Source organism: Pelobates fuscus, chromosome 9 (assembly GCF_036172605.1).
Source record: "Pelobates fuscus isolate aPelFus1 chromosome 9, aPelFus1.pri, whole genome shotgun sequence".
Lineage (NCBI taxonomy): Eukaryota > Metazoa > Chordata > Amphibia > Anura > Pelobatidae > Pelobates > Pelobates fuscus.
The window spans coordinates 116,809,280-116,827,958 of NC_086325.1; the positions used below are offsets into that span (position 1 = coordinate 116,809,280).

General features: G+C 41.6%; 1 protein-coding gene across 1 annotated transcript in view; it reads right to left on the reverse strand.

Annotated features, from left to right (window-relative positions):
- PTGS1 (prostaglandin-endoperoxide synthase 1) overlaps positions 1-15,872 on the reverse strand; it is a 139,143-nt gene extending 123,271 nt beyond the window's left edge. Inside the window, exons 1-2 of the mRNA XM_063432333.1 lie at positions 15,768-15,872; positions 15,591-15,659 (exon numbers count right to left, since the gene is read on the reverse strand). Coding sequence (XP_063288403.1) covers positions 15,591-15,659; positions 15,768-15,774 — 76 coding nt within the window. The 5' untranslated portion in view covers positions 15,775-15,872. The remainder of the gene's footprint in view (positions 1-15,590; positions 15,660-15,767) is intronic.
- Between the last annotated feature and the right edge of the window lie 2,807 nt (positions 15,873-18,679).

The window sequence follows — 18,679 nt, forward strand, 5'->3', positions numbered from 1 at the left end:
AGTAGCTCGGCATCCAACCTTGTGCAAATGTGGTCTTTCATGCTGGCGTGCCTGTTGAGGGACCCTCGTATAAAAAGGCTGAAGGAGAACGACCTGTGCTGGGTGTCCACGCTACTAGACCCCCGGTCTCTATTCTGCCTTTTGTCAGTGTGTATCATGGTCTCTGAGGACGGGGAACAGTCTCTATTCTGCTCTGTGTCAGTGTGTTTCAGGGGCTTTGAGGACGGGGAACAGTCTCTATTCTGCTCTGTGTCAGTGTGTATCAGGGGCTTTAAGGACGGGGAACAGTCTCTATTCTGCTCTTTGTCAGTGTGTATCATGGTCTCTGAGGACGGGGAACAGTCTCTATTCTGCTCTGTGTCAGTGTGTATCAGGGGCTTTGAGGACGGGGAACAGTCTCTATTCTGCTCTGCGTCAGTGTGTATCAGGGGCTTTGAGGACGGGGAACAGTCTCTATTCTGCTCTTTGTCAGTGTGTATCATGGTCTCTGAGGACGAGTAACAGTCTTTATTCTGCTCTGTGTCAGTGTGTATCAGGGGCTTTGAGGACGGGGAACAGTCTCTACTCTGCTCTTTGTCAGTGTGTATCATGGTCTCTGAGGACGGGGAACAGTCTCTATTCTGCTCTTTGTCAGTGTGTATCATGGTCTCTGAGGACGAGTAACAGTCTCTATTCTGCTCTGTGTCAGTGTGTATCAGGGGCTTTGAGGACGGGGAACAGTCTCTATTCTGCTCTTTGTCAGTGTGTATCATGGTTTCTGAGGACGGGGAACAGTATCTATTCTGCTCTTGCATTTCTATTTCTTCTTAGATAACAAAGAAATTCTGAGACGACGTTGGCAGGGCTATTCACTTGTGTGATCTGTCATGAATTGTCATTTGAATGTTAATTTGAACTGTGGGGCACAAGAACTTGAATCTGACAATTTTTATTTTATCAGAGAACTTGTTCGGGATACAGAAAGGAAAAAAGGGAGGGTAAGCGGTTAAGGTACATCGATCTTATTCACATCTTATACATTCAAGAGCAAACTGGTTATTCATTCTCGTGGGAGTTTTTCCGCTGCCCTTGTGCCTTCGGTCTAGTACCATGTCATGGTTGTCTTTCTCTCCTAAACCTGGGTTTGGTCCAGGGTATGGGAAGGGGAAAACCTGGGGACAGGCTACGCTAGGGGAAGAAGAACGGGGGAAATAGACGTCGGAAGCCCCTCATCTCCCTTTGTCTCCTTCTTAGTTAGCACGCTGTGTGCGGTCACCGGGTCTATTCCCTTATCTAACTACTTAACTATGTAAAATGTGGGTGTTTGTTCCGTTATGCCCTGTAGATTGTTTAACCTCAGCTTGGTATACCTCAATGTTGGCTGTTGTACCATGGTGTTTGGAGTCGTTGTCTCTCTGCGTCAGAGCAGTTAGGTCTTAGGAGTGGTACTATTCATCCTTCGTGTATATATATATATATATTTATATATATATATATGTGATTATGTTATTGTTCTAACACGACCCCCTCCTCCTCCTTCCTCAGATACGCCTCCCATATTTTCCTGGCTTCCACTATGTGGTGTGGGGGGTGTAGCCGCTGGCAGGTTTTTGTTTCATATGCTAGGTTTAGGGAGATCTGTTGGAGAAGGCTAGATCTCTCCGGTGGCTGTTGTTGTTTCCACCCTCTGGCTATTAATAAGTTGGCAGCAATCAAAATATGATATGTTAGGTCGGCATGTGCTTTTGGGAATGGGTCAATCGAGATGAAGAGTAGGGCATTTTCTGGTCTCAGGTTGGTTCTCGTGACCAGTGCCTCTTGTATCACCCCCTCAACTGCCTTCCAGTATCCTCTGATGGCCGAGCAGGCCCACCAGATGTGGAGCATTGTGCCCTACTCTATTAAACATCTCCAGCAAAGTCTCGAGGTGTTGGGATATATGGTCGCTAGTCTAGTCGGTACCAAGTACCACCTATTGTATCTTGCGGATTAGCTATAGGTGGGATGCGCATCTGGATCTACCTTTATGGGCTATGAAGGCTTGGTTCCATTGTTCTTCTGAGAAGACTGTACTCAAATCCTTATGCCATGCCTCTCTGAATGTGTCTAGCTGCGGTGGTGGCTGTTGGGTAGGATTATTTAGAATTGCATACATGAGTGAAAGCGGTTTCTTGGGCATTGTTCTAGATTCGCATGCTTTCTCTATACAACGCATGTGGGTCGGGGTTGTCAGGATAGTGGAGTTTGTCAGTGCTCCCTTTAGTTGTAGGTAGGAGAATATCGCTCTTTGTGGCAAATCGTACCTCTGTTGCAGGTCGGGGAATTGTCTCAGCTGTCCTTGATTATAGAGGTTTCCATAGTCGATGGTCAAATGTGGGATTCATCATGTGTATGCAGTATAGTGGTGTGGCCAGCACCCATTTATATGTATAACCTAATTGTGGTTTAATAGTATCCCAGGTTTTCAGCAGGATTGCGGTAGTGGACGGTGTGTCTGGTAGTTTAGGGCGATGTCTATGTGGGACCCAGAATAAGTACCTAAGGCCCTTGGGGCAAGCCCATGTTGATTCCATGTCCACCCATTGTGGTGTGTTGTGGGCTGTGTGTGCCTGCAGGGCGGTGGTCATCAGCGCTGCCCTATAGTAGGTTCTCACCTCTGGTAGTCCTAGCCCTCCCTGCTCTGGGGGTTTGGTGAGTATGCTAGTGGCTACCCTGATTTTTTTGTGTGCCCACACGAAGCTAGTGAGAGTCCTTTGTAGACGTCGCAAGTACGCATTGGGTAATGGGATCTGTAGCGTTCTAGTCAGGTATTGGAATTTTCGGCAGTTGTAACCAGACAAGTTGGACACGTAGGAACAGAGGTGTTGAGGACCCTGCTCAATGAGCTTACATGTCCACTAACTGCTTTTCCCAAAATTTAATGTTCAGTCTATTTGGTAGTCCAGCTATAAATTAGCATGTAAGTTGGTTATGTAAAAGCTACATGTGCCATAAGTTACCACTCAAGGACTAGAGTTGTATCAATGTAGAATTGATGGAGCTATACATTTACAATTGATTTATAATTTATTTGCAATTTATTTAGACAAACCAACAAAAATGTGTAAAGACTCTGACCATTACTTAACTATCCAGTTTTTGTCTTTTTGACAAAACACTTGGAAAGATAACCTGCACATATACATATTGAAAATAGCTGTGGTATATTAACTAAATACTGAGTTGTAATTAATTACAATCCAAACTGCAAAATGTAGGTTTAAAAAAAGACATACAAAAACAAGTGGTGGAAGAGTAGCAGTGCCTTGGCGAGGTCCCCAGTTTGAAATCAATATGCAAGATAAAAGAAACAAGGGGTCCCAATGGTATAGTACATTTTTGTAGTTGATAGAAGAATAAAGAAAAGAACTTCCAAATTTCTGGAGCTTCTAAATAGCTCTAATGATATCGCATGGGCGGTATGATCCCCGCCTGTGGATATACACATAGTCCTGGTCTGGTCAGATCTTAGGCTCGTAGCCAGCAGCAGGTGTATGATAGTAGGGTCCCAAATGACGTGGGTGTTACGGTTGCCCCAGGCTAGCTGAGGGTCGGACCATAGAAAGGATGCGTCTAGGGCTCACCAAGGACCATCAGCACCGTAGACACCATAAGTACTGCAGACCCCATGAACCGCCGCTGCTGGGTTGGGGTCTCGCCGTCTTCTACCCACCCTGGACCTACGACAAGGCTCCAGGTTCCAGTGGGGGAACCTCTCTTCCTCCCATAGAGCGAAGCAGGGTCAGGAACAAGCTCTTACAAGAGCTTAAGTGAAGCTTAGGGAGTATGCAGAGCATAGCAATCCCTGTAGTGATTATAGCTGTCCCCCCCAAAGGCTGCGAGTTGAGGGTCAAGTAGAACTGGTTTAATGAGCACACAGGACTTTCTTATATACACATTTTCCCATGGAATTAAAGGGACAGAAAAAGTGTTTTAAAAATCCAATTAAAAAAAAAAAATGAAAAAAAATGCCCTTTTCAAAAGTGGGTTAATTTTACATTATTTATTTCTGTATTGTTATGTGCAATTTGTTTCTCAAGGACAAACAAATAAATAAAAAATAAAAAAAATAAAAAATCCAATAAGCCCAAATAGATTTTTTAAATGGCAATACACCCCAGGGGCCATGGTCATAAGGCAGGAGGCTGGCAATCAGGCTCCTCCAAAACCCAGTGGCAAAGGGCAGTTTGTCACAGTGGGGAATTGCCATTGGAGTAATTAAATGACCTCCATTTGTTTAAATATACATGGGGATTTAGGAGAGAGCGCAGGTAACTTTTTCTTTGGTTTTTACTGTATCTAATGTGTACTGTGGTCGTTGCTGCTGCCCTGGAGTTATGGGAGTGAGCGCAGGACATGTTTTTTTGTATTTGTATTTACTTTTTGTATCACACAGCTATGTTACAATGCTGCCGCCCATCCCATGTGTTCCCTATTAAGGGTTAAGAAGTATATAGGGGTGTATATAAAAAATACCCCTCTCTGTCTCATTAGAGTTATATTTGCCAGAAGCTCAAGGAAGCAAGGTGAAAGGTCAGTGCAGGACCCACCTGAGGGGGTCTGCCTTGATGTTGGAAGGCGGGCATTCCCTCCAATAGCCATTGGAGTAACTAAAGGACCTCCATTTGTTTAAATATACATAGGGATTTAGGAGAGAGTGCAGGCAACTTTTTCTTTGGTTTTAACACGCCACCTATGCCATTGAACAAAGCCAGTCTTTGCTCCCTCTTTGTGAGTGCCTCTTTTAATTATTTGTATTATTCTTTTATCAGAGTACACTATATATATATATTTTTTTTTTCTTTATTCTCCTATCAACTACAAAAACGTACTATACCATTGTGGGCCTCTTGTTTCTTTTATCTTGCATATTGATTTGAACCTGGGGATCCCACCAAGGTGCTGCTACCCTTCCACCACGCGGTTTTGTATCCACCACCCGAAGGAAGAGACTATGGTTCAGGTTGTTTCAGCTACCTACCCACCTTTATACAACCGCTAAAAATATTACTTGATATTTATTTTAAAAAGACAATATTCAATTCACTACAATATGTTTTTATGACCAAAGTACACAGAGTTTAAAAAAACTATCCAAAATAATTGAACAAGTTGACGTTGATGGGTAAAGGAAGGAAGTTGAGAGAAGCCTTAAAAATACTGTTGGTTTAAAATAGTAAATGAGTTCACAATGTGTTGGGGTGTTTATTAGAAAAGGTTGCAAGCAGAGGGCTAGCTAGTGAGTTTGTGATTCGTAATTACATTTTGGTTCAGAACTTGCAAGAGGATGTGGATGTTTTGTTTAGAGGGCAATGAAATGTTGCATACACAAAATATATTATTATAAAAAGGCAAAACATGAGATGCATAAAATGAGTGGCATATTGACTAAAGCTTTTAAAATAAATGAGGAGTTTGATTAAGGATTTGCAGGAAGATGTTTTTTCTGAACTCACTAAAAACACCTGCCCTTGAAAGTAAACTCTGATGTCTGTCTGTATCTTTCTCTTATCAATAACATTTTTTGTATGATAATGAATTCAAGGAATACTATGGCGTTAGGAATACAAATGCTTTTACCTAATCCTATAGTACCTATTTAACAAATTAGGTTACCCACCTCTGCCCCCTCCCTCTCCCACTCCCTCCCTGTCCTCCTGCGATTTTGGAATATTAAAGCTTATTTTACTTTTTCACTATTATTATTATTATGATATTTATATAGTGCCATCAAATTCCGCAGCGCTTTACAATGGGTGGACAAACAGACATGTAGTTGTAACCAGACAAGTTGGACAGGTAGGAACAGAGGGGTTGAGGACCCTGCTCAATGAGCTTACATGCTAGAGGGAGTGGGGTAAAATTGTTATATGACACAAAAAGGTAAGGATAGGGGGGGGGGTGGCAGGGCCTAACCGCTGAACAGAGAGGATGCAGAACAGCATGGCTCCTGCTTTTCAAGTCAAAAATCGCTGCATACAGGCCACAAATGGCCCGCAAATGACCTAAAAGGGTCACCAATCGAAAGGTGAACTAGCGGGGCTCACGATGACACCAAATACAATGCCATCCCTGCAAAAATCACTGAATTGACAACTGCGGCCTACAAGCCTGCATGGCACTGGGGAGACGGCCGCTCCCCAGTTGCCCTCAGAGGCAAACAACTGGCGATCGGACCCCAGTCCCCCCCCCTCCTATGGACCGGCGGGGGTCATCCCGGTCCCTGAAACACCCCAACAGCCCCAGGGGAAGCACACACAAGCAGCGCTTCCCAAACTAAAGACAAGAAACAGAGAGCGCTAGTACTAGATAAATGGCTATAACAGCTAAAAGAAGTCTAGACAGTATATAAATAAATACCAATATTGATGGATAAGCTGCTAAAACAAAAGAAATTCCCAATTTCTAAAAGACATGCATATTTGAAATTTCAGCGCTTAGTAGATAATCCCCCTATTAATAAAGAGGGTCTTAAAATAAGAAACAGTGAAAAAAAATATATGTAACACTGTAAACCATATAAAACTATGAATGAATATGGAATAAGATGACAAACAAACAAAAATAAAAATTATGAACTCAAGTGGAAAAAAATCCAACTGATAAAAAATCCAGAATCAAAAGTGGAAAAATACCACTGCAAAAATCCAAAGTACGTTAAAAAGGAAGATGTAAGTCCTGCACCAAAATCCTAATGTATAATGGAAAGTAGGGGTCCAGATATGCGAAAATACCTTAGATAAAAGGGAAACAGAAACGGTATATAGTGTAAAACCGTAACACAATTTATTCAAGTATAAAATCCCCCCCTACATAAATACTCTTACACGAGAAAAAGAGATACTCATCATGTAGCAGACTGCTTCTCTGCCCAGTAGTTAGTTCGAATGAAGCTGTGAATCCTCCAAGAAGACAGGAACTGCCCGGTGCACTCGGGAAAAAAATGTCTTTGTTGTTGGTCGGGGAAACAGCGGACTTGCGGCAAATGCGGCTCAAGTGGGTAGCCGGTGGAACAGAGAATGCTGCAGATGAAGTCTCAATAGACACCTGATCAACGCGTTTCGCCCCTACTACGGGGGCTTTTTCAAGATAGGTGTCTCATGCCTAGCTTGGCAGTTATATACCTTTGCCGGGCAAAATTTCATTTAAAACTTTAAAGGTGTAGCTACAAGCAAATAAAAACTTTATCAACCAACAAAAGCATTTCATATTCTTTAAAAGGCTGTAACTTGAATTATACAAATCACTGAAATGGGAACGCATGTGCATCTTAACCCACGAAGTCTGAAGTGTATCTTAACAAAATTTGGAAAAAATACACATATAACTTCTGTGTGCCATATTCCCAATGTAACAACATCTTAGTACATTTTTCTGTATAATGGCAACTAATGTATATTTCTTTTTTCTTGAAAAGCCACAATTTAGATATAGCGCTCTAATAATACCAACATTATAGAGTGTCCTATCAAGCATTGAACCAAATGAAAAAATGATACATACATAAAATAGAGATGAAATAAAAATAAATATATTAATTTTAAAAGTTGAATCCAGATTGGGACCTGTGGGTAAGTATATAATAAGGACAGTAGCGACAGTATCTGTTAGGTCATATTTTGATCCCGACATAGGTAGGGGTGTATCTCCTAAACCCTTTAAGGACCAAAATCATAGAAAGCATTCAAATAGTGATGTACAGATTACTATAATATATTCATTAATTCCAGCTCTGCATTTAGGCCCCAGGGGACAAGGGTCTTCAAATTATAGATCCAGAACATTTCTCGATAAGTTAGTATCCTACTCAGCTCTCCTCCCCTCCATGGCACCTCTAGTTTTTCAATGCCACAATATGATAGGAGTGTGGGATCACGATTGTGATGTGTATTAAAGTGATTAGAGAGTGTGTGTTTATCAAACCCTCTTTTTATATTATACACATGTTCCCTGAGCCTAGTTTTTAATGTTCTTTTGGTTTGACCTATATATTGGAGGCCACACGGGCACTCCAACTTATATATAACCTGTTTTGTATTGCATGTGATACAGTTCTTAATCTGGAATATTTGTTTGGTTGTTGAGGACTGAAAGGTAGTGCAGTTTTTTCCTATTGTGCTTAATTTGCATATGTGGCAACTGCCACATTTGTAGTACCCCTTTTGGCCATTTAAAAAATGGTGGGGTCTAGGTGGTTTACTATAGCTGTGAACCAAACTATTTCGTAACGTGGGAGCCCCCCTAAAGATGACTCTAGGTTTAGCTGGTAAAAGCATAGCCAAAGCTGCGTCTTGGCGAAGTAGGTGCCAATGTTTCTGTATGCTGTTTTTGATCTTATACGCCTGGGCACTATAATTAAAGACCAGGGGACATAGATCTTCATTATTCTTGTTGGACTCTGCACTTTTTCGTTTCTTATGTAGGATGTTTTCACGTTCTATATTTGTCACTTTTTCCAGAGCTGTATCCAGTGCTTTCTCGTCATATCTTTTTTCTATGAACTGATGTTTCACTTTTTGAAGTTGTTGGGTGCATACTTCAGGGTCAGAACAATTTTTCTTGACCCTTAGTTACCGTACTTTGGATTTTTGCAGTGGTATTTTTCCACTTTTGATTCTGGATTTTTTATCAGTTGTATTTTTTTCCACTTGAGTTCATAATTTTTATTTTTGTTTGTTTGTCATCTTATTCCATATTCATTCATAGTTTTATATGGTTTACAGTGTTACATATATTTTTTTTCACTGTTTCTTATTTTAAGACCCTCTTTATTAATAGGGGGATTATCTACTAAGCGCTGAAATTTCAAATATGCTTCCCAAACTAAAATGGCGGCAAACGCCCCAGAGCCACAAGACAAAGCACACTGGTCCGACATTCTCACGCGGTTGGAGGCCACATTTGCAGCCTTCTGGACGAAACTGGCAGAACGGCAGGCTGGGGCACACACTCTGGAAGAGAACCTACCGACAGCAATCACCGTACGCCCTCTGCCACGAGGCACAACTCGTAGAAAGAAGGGAGCACGAAAATGGTGCCACCGAAAGTGAAACCTACAGCACGAGTACAGACCCACATGGCTCCGGCCACAGACAGCCACCTTCTCAAGCATGAAAAAGCCACCCACACTCAAACACGCCACCAAGCTTCGGCCCAACAAGAGACCCACAGACCTGAACGGAAGTTCCAGAGAAGGCGGTCCAGGGCTGCACGCCCTCTCGCAAGCCGGGGGCTGGAGGCGTCCCTCGCCCTGCTGCGCTACAGTGGATCCAAGCGGGACACTCATTACACACAGGACCCAGGTAGCCAGCACGGGCATCGGGTGAATAGCAGCCAGGTCAAGGGTGGGGGGGATAGGCAGAAGCACTAGCTTACTCTGACCGCCAATATCCTAGGGTCCCCCACCGTCCGAGAGGTCCCATACACCCTGCAGAACCTGCCCCACATTTACCTCGTTAATTTAGTTCAGCATGTATCCAACACCAGTTATTTTCTTATACATACAAGGCATATTTTCTTATACATACAAGGCATGTTATAATCAGTCAGGGATCAGCCTACTTATTGTTATCACCAAACTTTGTTTTATATGATATGCACTAGAAGATAGTTACTAAATACCTTAGCATGCAACCAAAACCACTCAATTTCATTTATTGGATACTGTCTTCCTTAGTCTAGCATAATATATGTGAAGCTGCAGTTAAAACCATGTATACTTATCTACCACAAAAAGGTGCAATGTTTCTCTCTAATGCCATATGTTTAAACGTGAATGCAAACCTGGTTGCACCAGCTGTTGTGGCAGTGCATTTCCACATGTATAACTCATGCACGAATAAAATAAAGAATAAAAAAAAAAAAAAGGTAAGGATAGTATTAGACTAGTGACAGTTGCAGAAGAGGAATCAGTCAGGAGCTATTAAAAGTTTAATTGATACGCTTTTATAAAGAAGTGGGTTTTTAACAATTTTTTGAAGGAGTGGAGACTGGTTGAGCATCTAACGGAGGAGGGAAGCGAGTTCCACAGAAACGGTGCAGCCCTCGAGAAATCTTGAAGGCGAGCATCAGAGGTGGGAGTACGGAGAGAAGATAGACGTAAGTCTTCAGCAGATCGAAAGGGCCTAGACGGGACATACTTGTTGTGACGAGAGCAATCTCGCCACATTGCATTGGAGAAGCCTGGTTGCCCGCCTGCTGCCTGCTGCCTTTGGACTATGGACCAGACTTTTAAAAGACTTATTTTCCCTGCAGAAAGGCTTATTCGTGCCTTTCTGCCGGGGTGTTCGGTAGATTTTATCTACCGAACCAACTACCGAAGGTGCGACCACCCGGGAGCTGGAATGTGCCGCCAATTGACCACCCTGAAGCTGCGGTTAACCGCAGCTTAATTGACGAATGCAGGGTGGTCTTTGTTCGTTTACCGAACACGTGGCGGCGGCCATTTTAAAAGTCCCGTACGCCCAGCGGTGTTCGGCACTTAAACTATGGAACTAAAAACGGACACTTACTTGCCCGAACACCGCTGAGCCGTCCGACGCCTGGTTCTATTTCGTACCGATCTAACGAATATATGTCCCTTCGGTATTTTGTGTGATGTGAATGTGTTAACCCAGATAGCACAGCCATGGAGCCCCTTCGTGTAATTAAAGACTTTGGCTCCATGGCAATTGAACTGTGCGTATAGGATCTGAGCGCTATTCGGTAGTTTTGTGCGCTCAGATCCCAGCTATCTGGGGATATGTGAAATGTCTGTGTATTATGTGTACAATGTGACTTTATGTATTTTAAAGTATATTACTGTTTCTGTGTCCCCACATGTGTAATGGAGTTTTGCCTTGGTCCTGGGAGATAATTGAATTACTTATTATCTCCAGGGCAGAGGAGAAGAAGCCAAGATGCATTGTGGGGAAGTGCTGTGACTGTATGTCCTGAAATGCTACTTGTCTGCCCGTTGTTACAGTCTTCCATCTGGTCCCCTAGGGGAGTGTCCACCAGGTGGGAGACCTGCATAAATACAGGGGCAGGTAGCCCTCAATAAACAGACCACTGATTGACCCTCAACACGGAGCCTTGTCTCGTCTTTGGGGGGATTCACTGTATGCTGATAGAGACTGATTGCCAGGAGTGTAAGTTGCTTGGGAGCTTTTCCTGTTCGTCTGCTAGCAGCTTTTGTGAGGTTCCGGTTCGGGAGTTTGGAGTGCTACCTTATTCCCTTGTATGCAGTTCGGGAGTTTGGTGCATTCACTTGTATTCAATTCGGGAGTTTGGTGTTTTACTGAAGCTGCCTTTATATCTGAAAGAGGAATATCGCCTAAACAAATTTTAACCCCTTGTCAGCTGAAACGGTCCGTTACACTGGTGTGTAAGGGAGGATAGATAGGTGGAAGCTGCATTATGTAAAGATTTAAAAGTCTCTGTGTTGTCAAGACTGAAGATCTCAGCCAATACAATGGTTTCCCATAATAAAAAGCATTGGGAGGCAACTGCACACCAAAACACCACGCTGCACTAACCAGATAGTCTCTATGAGACCATTTGATAGAATCAGCTGAGTTTTACTCAGATATTTTGAATGAAGCACATTTAAACACTGCAATGTTAATTGCCATCTGATGGTTCTGTAGATATCATAAAAAAACATTAAAGGCTTATTATAGATGTCTCTAGGGCACTGAGATATCATTATGTTCCCCTAATAAATAATTCAGCATTACATAACTTTTATATACACTAAATTAAAGGAACACTATAGTCACCTAAATTACTTTAGCTAAATAAAGCAGTTTTAGTGTATAGTTCATTCCCCTGCAATTTCACTGCTCAATTCACTGTTATTTAGGAGTTAAATCACTATGTTTCTGTTTATGCAGCCCTAGCCACACCTCCCCTGGCTATGATCGACAGAGCCTGCATGAAAAAAAACTGGTTTCACTTTCAAACAGATGTAATTTACCTTAAATAATTGTATGTTAATCTCTAAATTGAACTTTAATCACATACAGGAGGCTCTTGCAGGGTCTAGCAAGCTATTAACATAGCAGGGGATAAGAAAATCTTAATTAAACAGAACTTACAATAAAGAAAGCCTAAATAGGGCTCTCTTTACAGGAAGTGTTTATGGGAGGCTGTGCAAGTCACATGCAGGGAGGTGTGACTAGGGTTCATAAACAAAGGGATTTAACTCCTAAATGGCAGAGGATTGAGCAGTGAGGCTGCAGGGACATGTTCTTTACACCAAAACTGCTTCAATAAGCTAAAGTTGTTCAGGTGACTATAGTGTCCCTTTAAATTACTACTTTACTTATAGGTTAGGGTGTGTTGGTGTTAGTGCTAAGGTTAGATATCACCCAACAGTTGCAGATTCAGCAAGACAATTTTGAGGTCCCTTTCCAATATCCTGAGTTTGCTCTCTGGTGCAACATTAACTCATGGCATTGGGCACATTATTGGTGTTTCCACAACTACACATAAATTCCCAGCTTGATACCACCGGCGGATCCAGAATCTTATCTCGGGAGGGGCACTCATAGATTATTTAAAGAAACAATCCAGGCACAATAAAAACATATTTTTTTTCTCTGTAGTGGTTATGGTGCCAGGAGTGCCGTGGCGCCCTCCCAGTGTAAATAGTCAAACTGTTTAAGAACAGTGGGAGCACTGTGTGTAGGAGGCAGTGTGTGTTTGTGTGATGGGTGTAGTGTGTGCATGCGTGTAGTGTGTGCATGGGAGTGCAGTGTGTATATGTGGGGTGCCGTGGAAGCACTGTGTGTGTATGGAGCCAGTGTGTGTATGAGGGTGTAGTGGGGGAGGTGTGCATGGGAGTACAGTTGGGGAAGTGTGTGTATGGAGTTTCAAGTGTTTGTATGGAGTTGCAGTGTTTGTATGGGGGAGCACTGTGTGTATGGGGGAGAAGAGTGTGTGGGGTGTGCAGTGTTTGTGTGGGGGAGCACTGTGTGTATGGGGGATAAGTGTGTGCATGGGGGGCTGTGGGGGAAGTGTGTGTATGTGGGTACAGTGGGGGAAGTGTGTGTATGGAGAAGAAGTGTGTGTATGGGGGGCTGTGGGGGAAGTGTGTGTGGGGATACAGTGGGGGAAGTGTGTGTATAGAGAAGAAGTGTGTGTGTGTATGGGGGGCTGTGGGGGCAGTGTGTATATGGGGGGCTGTGGGAGCAGTGTGTGTGTAGTTGAAGGATGGGGCAGAGGAAAACAAATGTTTTTTTTTTATTTTTATAAAAAAATACATTATTTATATCCCTCAGAGGAGCTCAGCCTGCAGCTCCTCCGGGTCTCCTCTCGCGAGCAAGGAGCGTTGCCGTGGTTACCATGGCAACTCTCTGTTCTCGTGAGAGTGAACTCTAGCCTCCGGAGCCTCAGACTAGAGTTCACTCCCCACTAGAACCGTCAGGGATTCCACCGGTCCACCAGGGATTGGAAATAATATCCCCCCTCCCAGGAAAGGTAAGAAGGGAGGGGGGATATTATTTCCAATCCCTGGTGGACCGGTGGAATCCCTGGCGGTTCTAGTGGGGAGTGAACTCTAGTCTGCAGCTCCTGAGGCTAGAGTTCACTCTTGCGAGAACAAAGCGTTGCCATGGTAACCACGGCAACGCTTCTTGCTCGCAAGAGGAGACCCGGAGGAGCTGCAGACTGAGCTCCTCCCAGGTCTCCTCTCCCTCCTCGCCGGCTGCCCAGCAATGTGCCTGCGGACCGGTGAGGGAGATCTCTGATCTCCCCTCCGGTCTGTGAAGGCACTTATTAGGGCTGGCGCTTGAGTACCTGATAAAGGCAACCAGTTGGTGCCGAAACATTGGGGGGTTTGGTGACTTGTGTTTCTGCCTTGTGGCTTGTAAGATGTCTTGGTATTGCACCATTGTATTATTGTTTGCCTCTACTTCTGTTATTTTGTTTATTTTGGTATTTGTTACTAAGAGTTTTTGTACATAATACAGTCGGATTATATTTGCTGTTTGAAGTTGTTATAATGTGCATTCTATATTATATAGATATTTGGATATTTAAACATTTAAGGGAGTGTTTATATGGTTTGCACCTGGCTATTTAAATATAATTGTGTCTCTCCATGTGATTTTGGTTTTTGAAATGTGATTTAATGTTACATGAGTGCTCAAGGAGGACTTCCCAAGTTCTGATGAAATGTACATCTAAAGACAATCCTTTTTGCAGAATTCACAAAGATCCCTGACAGTGACATTGCCACTGGGGGTCCATTGGCCGGGGAGGGGGTAGACAAGTAAAGGTGAACAGGCAGGTGGCAGGCATCTTACTTCGGCTAGTCCTCTTCATCTCCTGGCACTTCAGAAAGTACAGCATTGAGGCCTATGAGGATCCTGTAGGATCCTCCATAGACAGAGTGAATTCCTTGCAGCCATCAGTGTTGACAGCCAGGGGGATTGACACTTCTAGTGTCTAGAAGTCTCAGCCATAGGAAATATACAGACATAATATTCCCTACTTTGTCTCAGTCTACCTCTTGACTTCACATCATTCAGTAATGTCAGTGGCTGAGCTGGGTGCCTACATTTAATAAGAAAGTATTTTTCTGGCGTGATGGGGTGTAGCTAGAGGTAGGCTTATTGTGCATCCTTCTGCAAAATATTTTTTTTAATGCAAAAACTATAAAGATTTACACATGCAAAAAATATAACATATTAATGAGGCTGAATGCATTTAAGTTGTATTGGTGCCCGCAGTGTCCCTATAAAATGAGTTGAAGTAAAACAAAAAGTTGTCTGTCACAGCCTGTAAAAAATAGGACACAGTTAACATATCCCAATATGTCTTCATAATTTCATAAGAGTATAATAACATAATGTAATATATTGACAAAAATAAAATAAAGTCTTTCTCGAAAATGTGCGTATGAAGTGAGGTTTATTACAGAAGACAGGATATATAAACACATCACAATTTCCCAGCAAAGTTAAGGAAACAGAGCTCTCCAGAATACAGCCAAAATCAGCATTAAGTAGAAAAAACGTGCCAGATAATTCACAATACAATGTAGACAACTCCTTTAAGATTAGACTATTCTAAACAATTTTAGTGTTTGTTTTAAAACGTGCAATTCCAGTCGAGGGATTGCACATTACTGCAAATGTGAATAAGGCAACAAACTAATGTAAAAACCTCAAACAGAATAAAAAAAAAAAATCACACAAAATGTTTCTGGATATCAGAGAAGCTTATTAAGAAAAAATACTTAAAGTCAAATATTTTTTTGTAATCACACCACTCACAAAGTGATAATTACACAATTTCAACATCCTATAAAATGTGCCAATTGTCTGTTTTAAACATTCTGCTTCATATTCTTCTTGTATAAACATGTTACATTTCACCATCCATCGCCTATTACTTAAATCAATATTACACACCACTGTTCTGTAGTGTAGCTATCAATATATTATAAACTACAGTACAGGAAATATACATATAAGTGTAGGTTATTATTCTAGCAAATGTAACAAACGCATTTTCCTCATGAGAGGTGCGGTAGGTAGAGAAGGAACGATGGGTGTTATTGAATAAAAATAAAAACAACTACTAACCTGTATTTGAAGTTTGAAGTGAACATGAAACGTTCATAAGCAAAAAAAATGCAATATATCCTTTGAGTCCTAGAAATGTGTTAAGATAAAGATTGATTAAGGAAATGTTTCCATCACATTGACAGAGATCATTCAGATTGTCTTAAGTAAGCATTAAACAAATAATCGATATCTTACCACTCATTATTTTTTAGCAAAGTTGCGTGCAAGAAAAGAAAATTGTGCACCTCTCTTTTCACAGTGCAGTAGCATTCACTGTGGTTTCCCTCCCTCAGTCATGAAGAACCGCCCTCTCGTGAGCATTTGGTAAAAAAAAAAAAAGAAAGGTAAAAAAATTGGTATCCTGGAGCTATCGAAAATGTTCAAGAACAGCAGGCTGCAAGTGAGCTGAAACATTCTTCATTTCGCTTAAACGAACGCCCACATAGTTTGCAGAGTACTTTTTTTTAGGAATAGGTGTAACGAGTTCAGCTGGTTTCTTTTCACTTAGGCTTTCTAAACATTCATCAGTTTTACGCATCCCAAGACCCTGCCTAAATTGCAAAACTGTATGAGTAACGGCATATAGGTGTGCGTTAATTTGACTAAAGGATTACCTCTACCCAATGTCTAATATGAAATGAAAAAAAATAATAATAATAATTTCAAATATACTTGAAAATGTAATCTGTATAGTTTACAAGTATGTTCTCTTAAGCTCTTTTTTATCTTGTTTGCAAAAATATTTTTTTATAAAATGAAAAAAATACAAAGGGAACATATTTTACTTTGTTTACAAAGAATGCTCTAAACACTAAAATGTGAATAAAGAATATATAGTAAAACATAGGTGGACTGTTGGTAGATAGATGTACATGCTATCTAACTTCCTATTTAATTAAGCAACTGTCTAGTAAATCTAGCTATTATTTTTTTCAATATTTATTTTAGCTATACAAAATACAGGGGCAGGTTCCAAAACTAAGGGAATGGAAATATATAAAGAAATGCTACAACATTTTCAGTGGTTTGCTCTGGAAAAATTTAATATAAGGGGATTTATAACTAAATTGCAGTGTGTGTGTGTGTGTGTGTGTGTGTGTGTTAGGATGCTCTCTGCAGCTTCAACTTCTTGCTTACATTGTACCAATATTATAATGATTGAATAACAAAATAAATTAATTTGCATTGTAATGTGCCTTAATTTTTGGTAATATGCGATTACTGCGGACACAAACATATTTCTATGTCAATCTTCTTTTGCTGCTTTTGCTATCAGCTCGATACCGTGGAATACTCATGAACTACTGCACAGCCGAGGTTTATGGGATATGCATTTTAGATGTTACACAGAGTGAAGCTATTGCGCAAGCAAATAGAAGCATTTGTAATTAGTTTACCAAGTACAAACACACAATATTTAGCCCTTTGCTCAGCCCTCCACTACTCTAGCGGGGCAGCATTGGCAATATTATTCATAGACCAAAAACATAGAAATAAATCAAAATAAAATGTTATTTGCACACTAGCCTAAAGCCTACACACTTTGAAAAACAGGAGGGTTTTAACAGCAATCCAATGGCCGTTAAAATGTAAACTCGCTTGCCCTGTCAAGGCTGACCTCTAATGGTGCACGTTCATTGCCAACTGTGCAAAGGGATTTGGAATAGTGTGCAGGTCACCTTTTTTTTAATGGACAAACAGTAGTTGGATCAGCGCTTGGTGGCCAGTGGGAAGTTAAGATAAATAGATAAAGGGTAGGCCGCAACCTAAGGGTATGATGTTCCCCTACAGACCACCAAAAATACAAATCTAGAAACAAAAATTATAGGTTGCGTCACAAGAAAAACAAATATTAAATCCAATAGTGTACTTACATATTAAAAGGCAAAATATTTAAAAGGAATAGTCCTGGTAGTAAGACATATAGATAAAAGAGTCCAAGTTGATTGAAGGATTTGAGTGCAGTAGGGATATATGGGACGTAGAGTTTCTGAGGTAGTTGGATGTTCAAGTTCAGTAGGAGCATGTAAATGAGAAAAAAAATCCAATAGTGTAATCTGTCTCTGATATTGGTAAGAGGAGATTAGCAGCAATAGTAGTAATCCTACTCACATTTTAAAGAGCTAGTACAAGCTCAGGCGTAACTGGCATTCATTAGTGTCAATCCCCCACTGGTAGGATGTAGGTGTTGGTAGGTGGTGAAGTTCCTCGGTATGGGGAGAGAGATAATACCAAAACTAGTACTTTTTTGGGGCCTTTTGTTCTCTGTATTTTGGCTAATAAATAATATACCCATTGCTGCCACCAAAATGTAGTGGGAGTTTGAGTGCAGGGCTTTATTTTGTGTGCTTGTACTTGGGAAATCAATTGAAAATGATTTGTTCATGCCATTTGCTTGCACAATAGTTTCACAGAAGTTATTACACAGACATATTACAGTGCTGCTGTCCATCTCACAGGTACCCTATTAATCCCTTCACTACCAAGCAGTTTGGAAATATAACACCTCCAGTATCAGAGTATGTTGGGTGTCATGGAAAGTAATACATTTATTTTTCATTTCAGTATGCTTAGGTAGCACATTATTTAACAGAAAGGCAAGCATCTTGGCTGGACAGAAAAACTTTAAAAAAATCATTTACTGGGGGCGTGGCTAGCAGCCAAACAGAGAGGACGCATGGAGTGAGTGCTCCGGCACTAACCGACCCAAACACTACTACAAGGCCTAATTAGTAACCGTAAAAATGGCTAAAACCATGCCACAAGCTGCTAACAGTGCCATGGCACCATCTAAGCAACTTAAACTCATGGATCGGATCCGATCTGTTCCTCCAAGAAAGACCAACATCAGCCCACCCAAGATGGCGATGACAGCATTGTTCCCTGTCCTGCAACAGAAGACCAGTCCGAAACAGAGGCGACCCCAAGTCACTACACAGATGCCCGGTCAGTGAAAACTGTCTGTACATGATGCTACAAGAGCTAAGGACAACTTTCCACACGCATATAAAACAAATGACTGTGGAATTCAAACAAGAGCTTTCAGAGCTTGGCGACTGGACAGACCGTCTGGAAGTACGGGCTGAAGAACTCTGCTCAGTGCACGA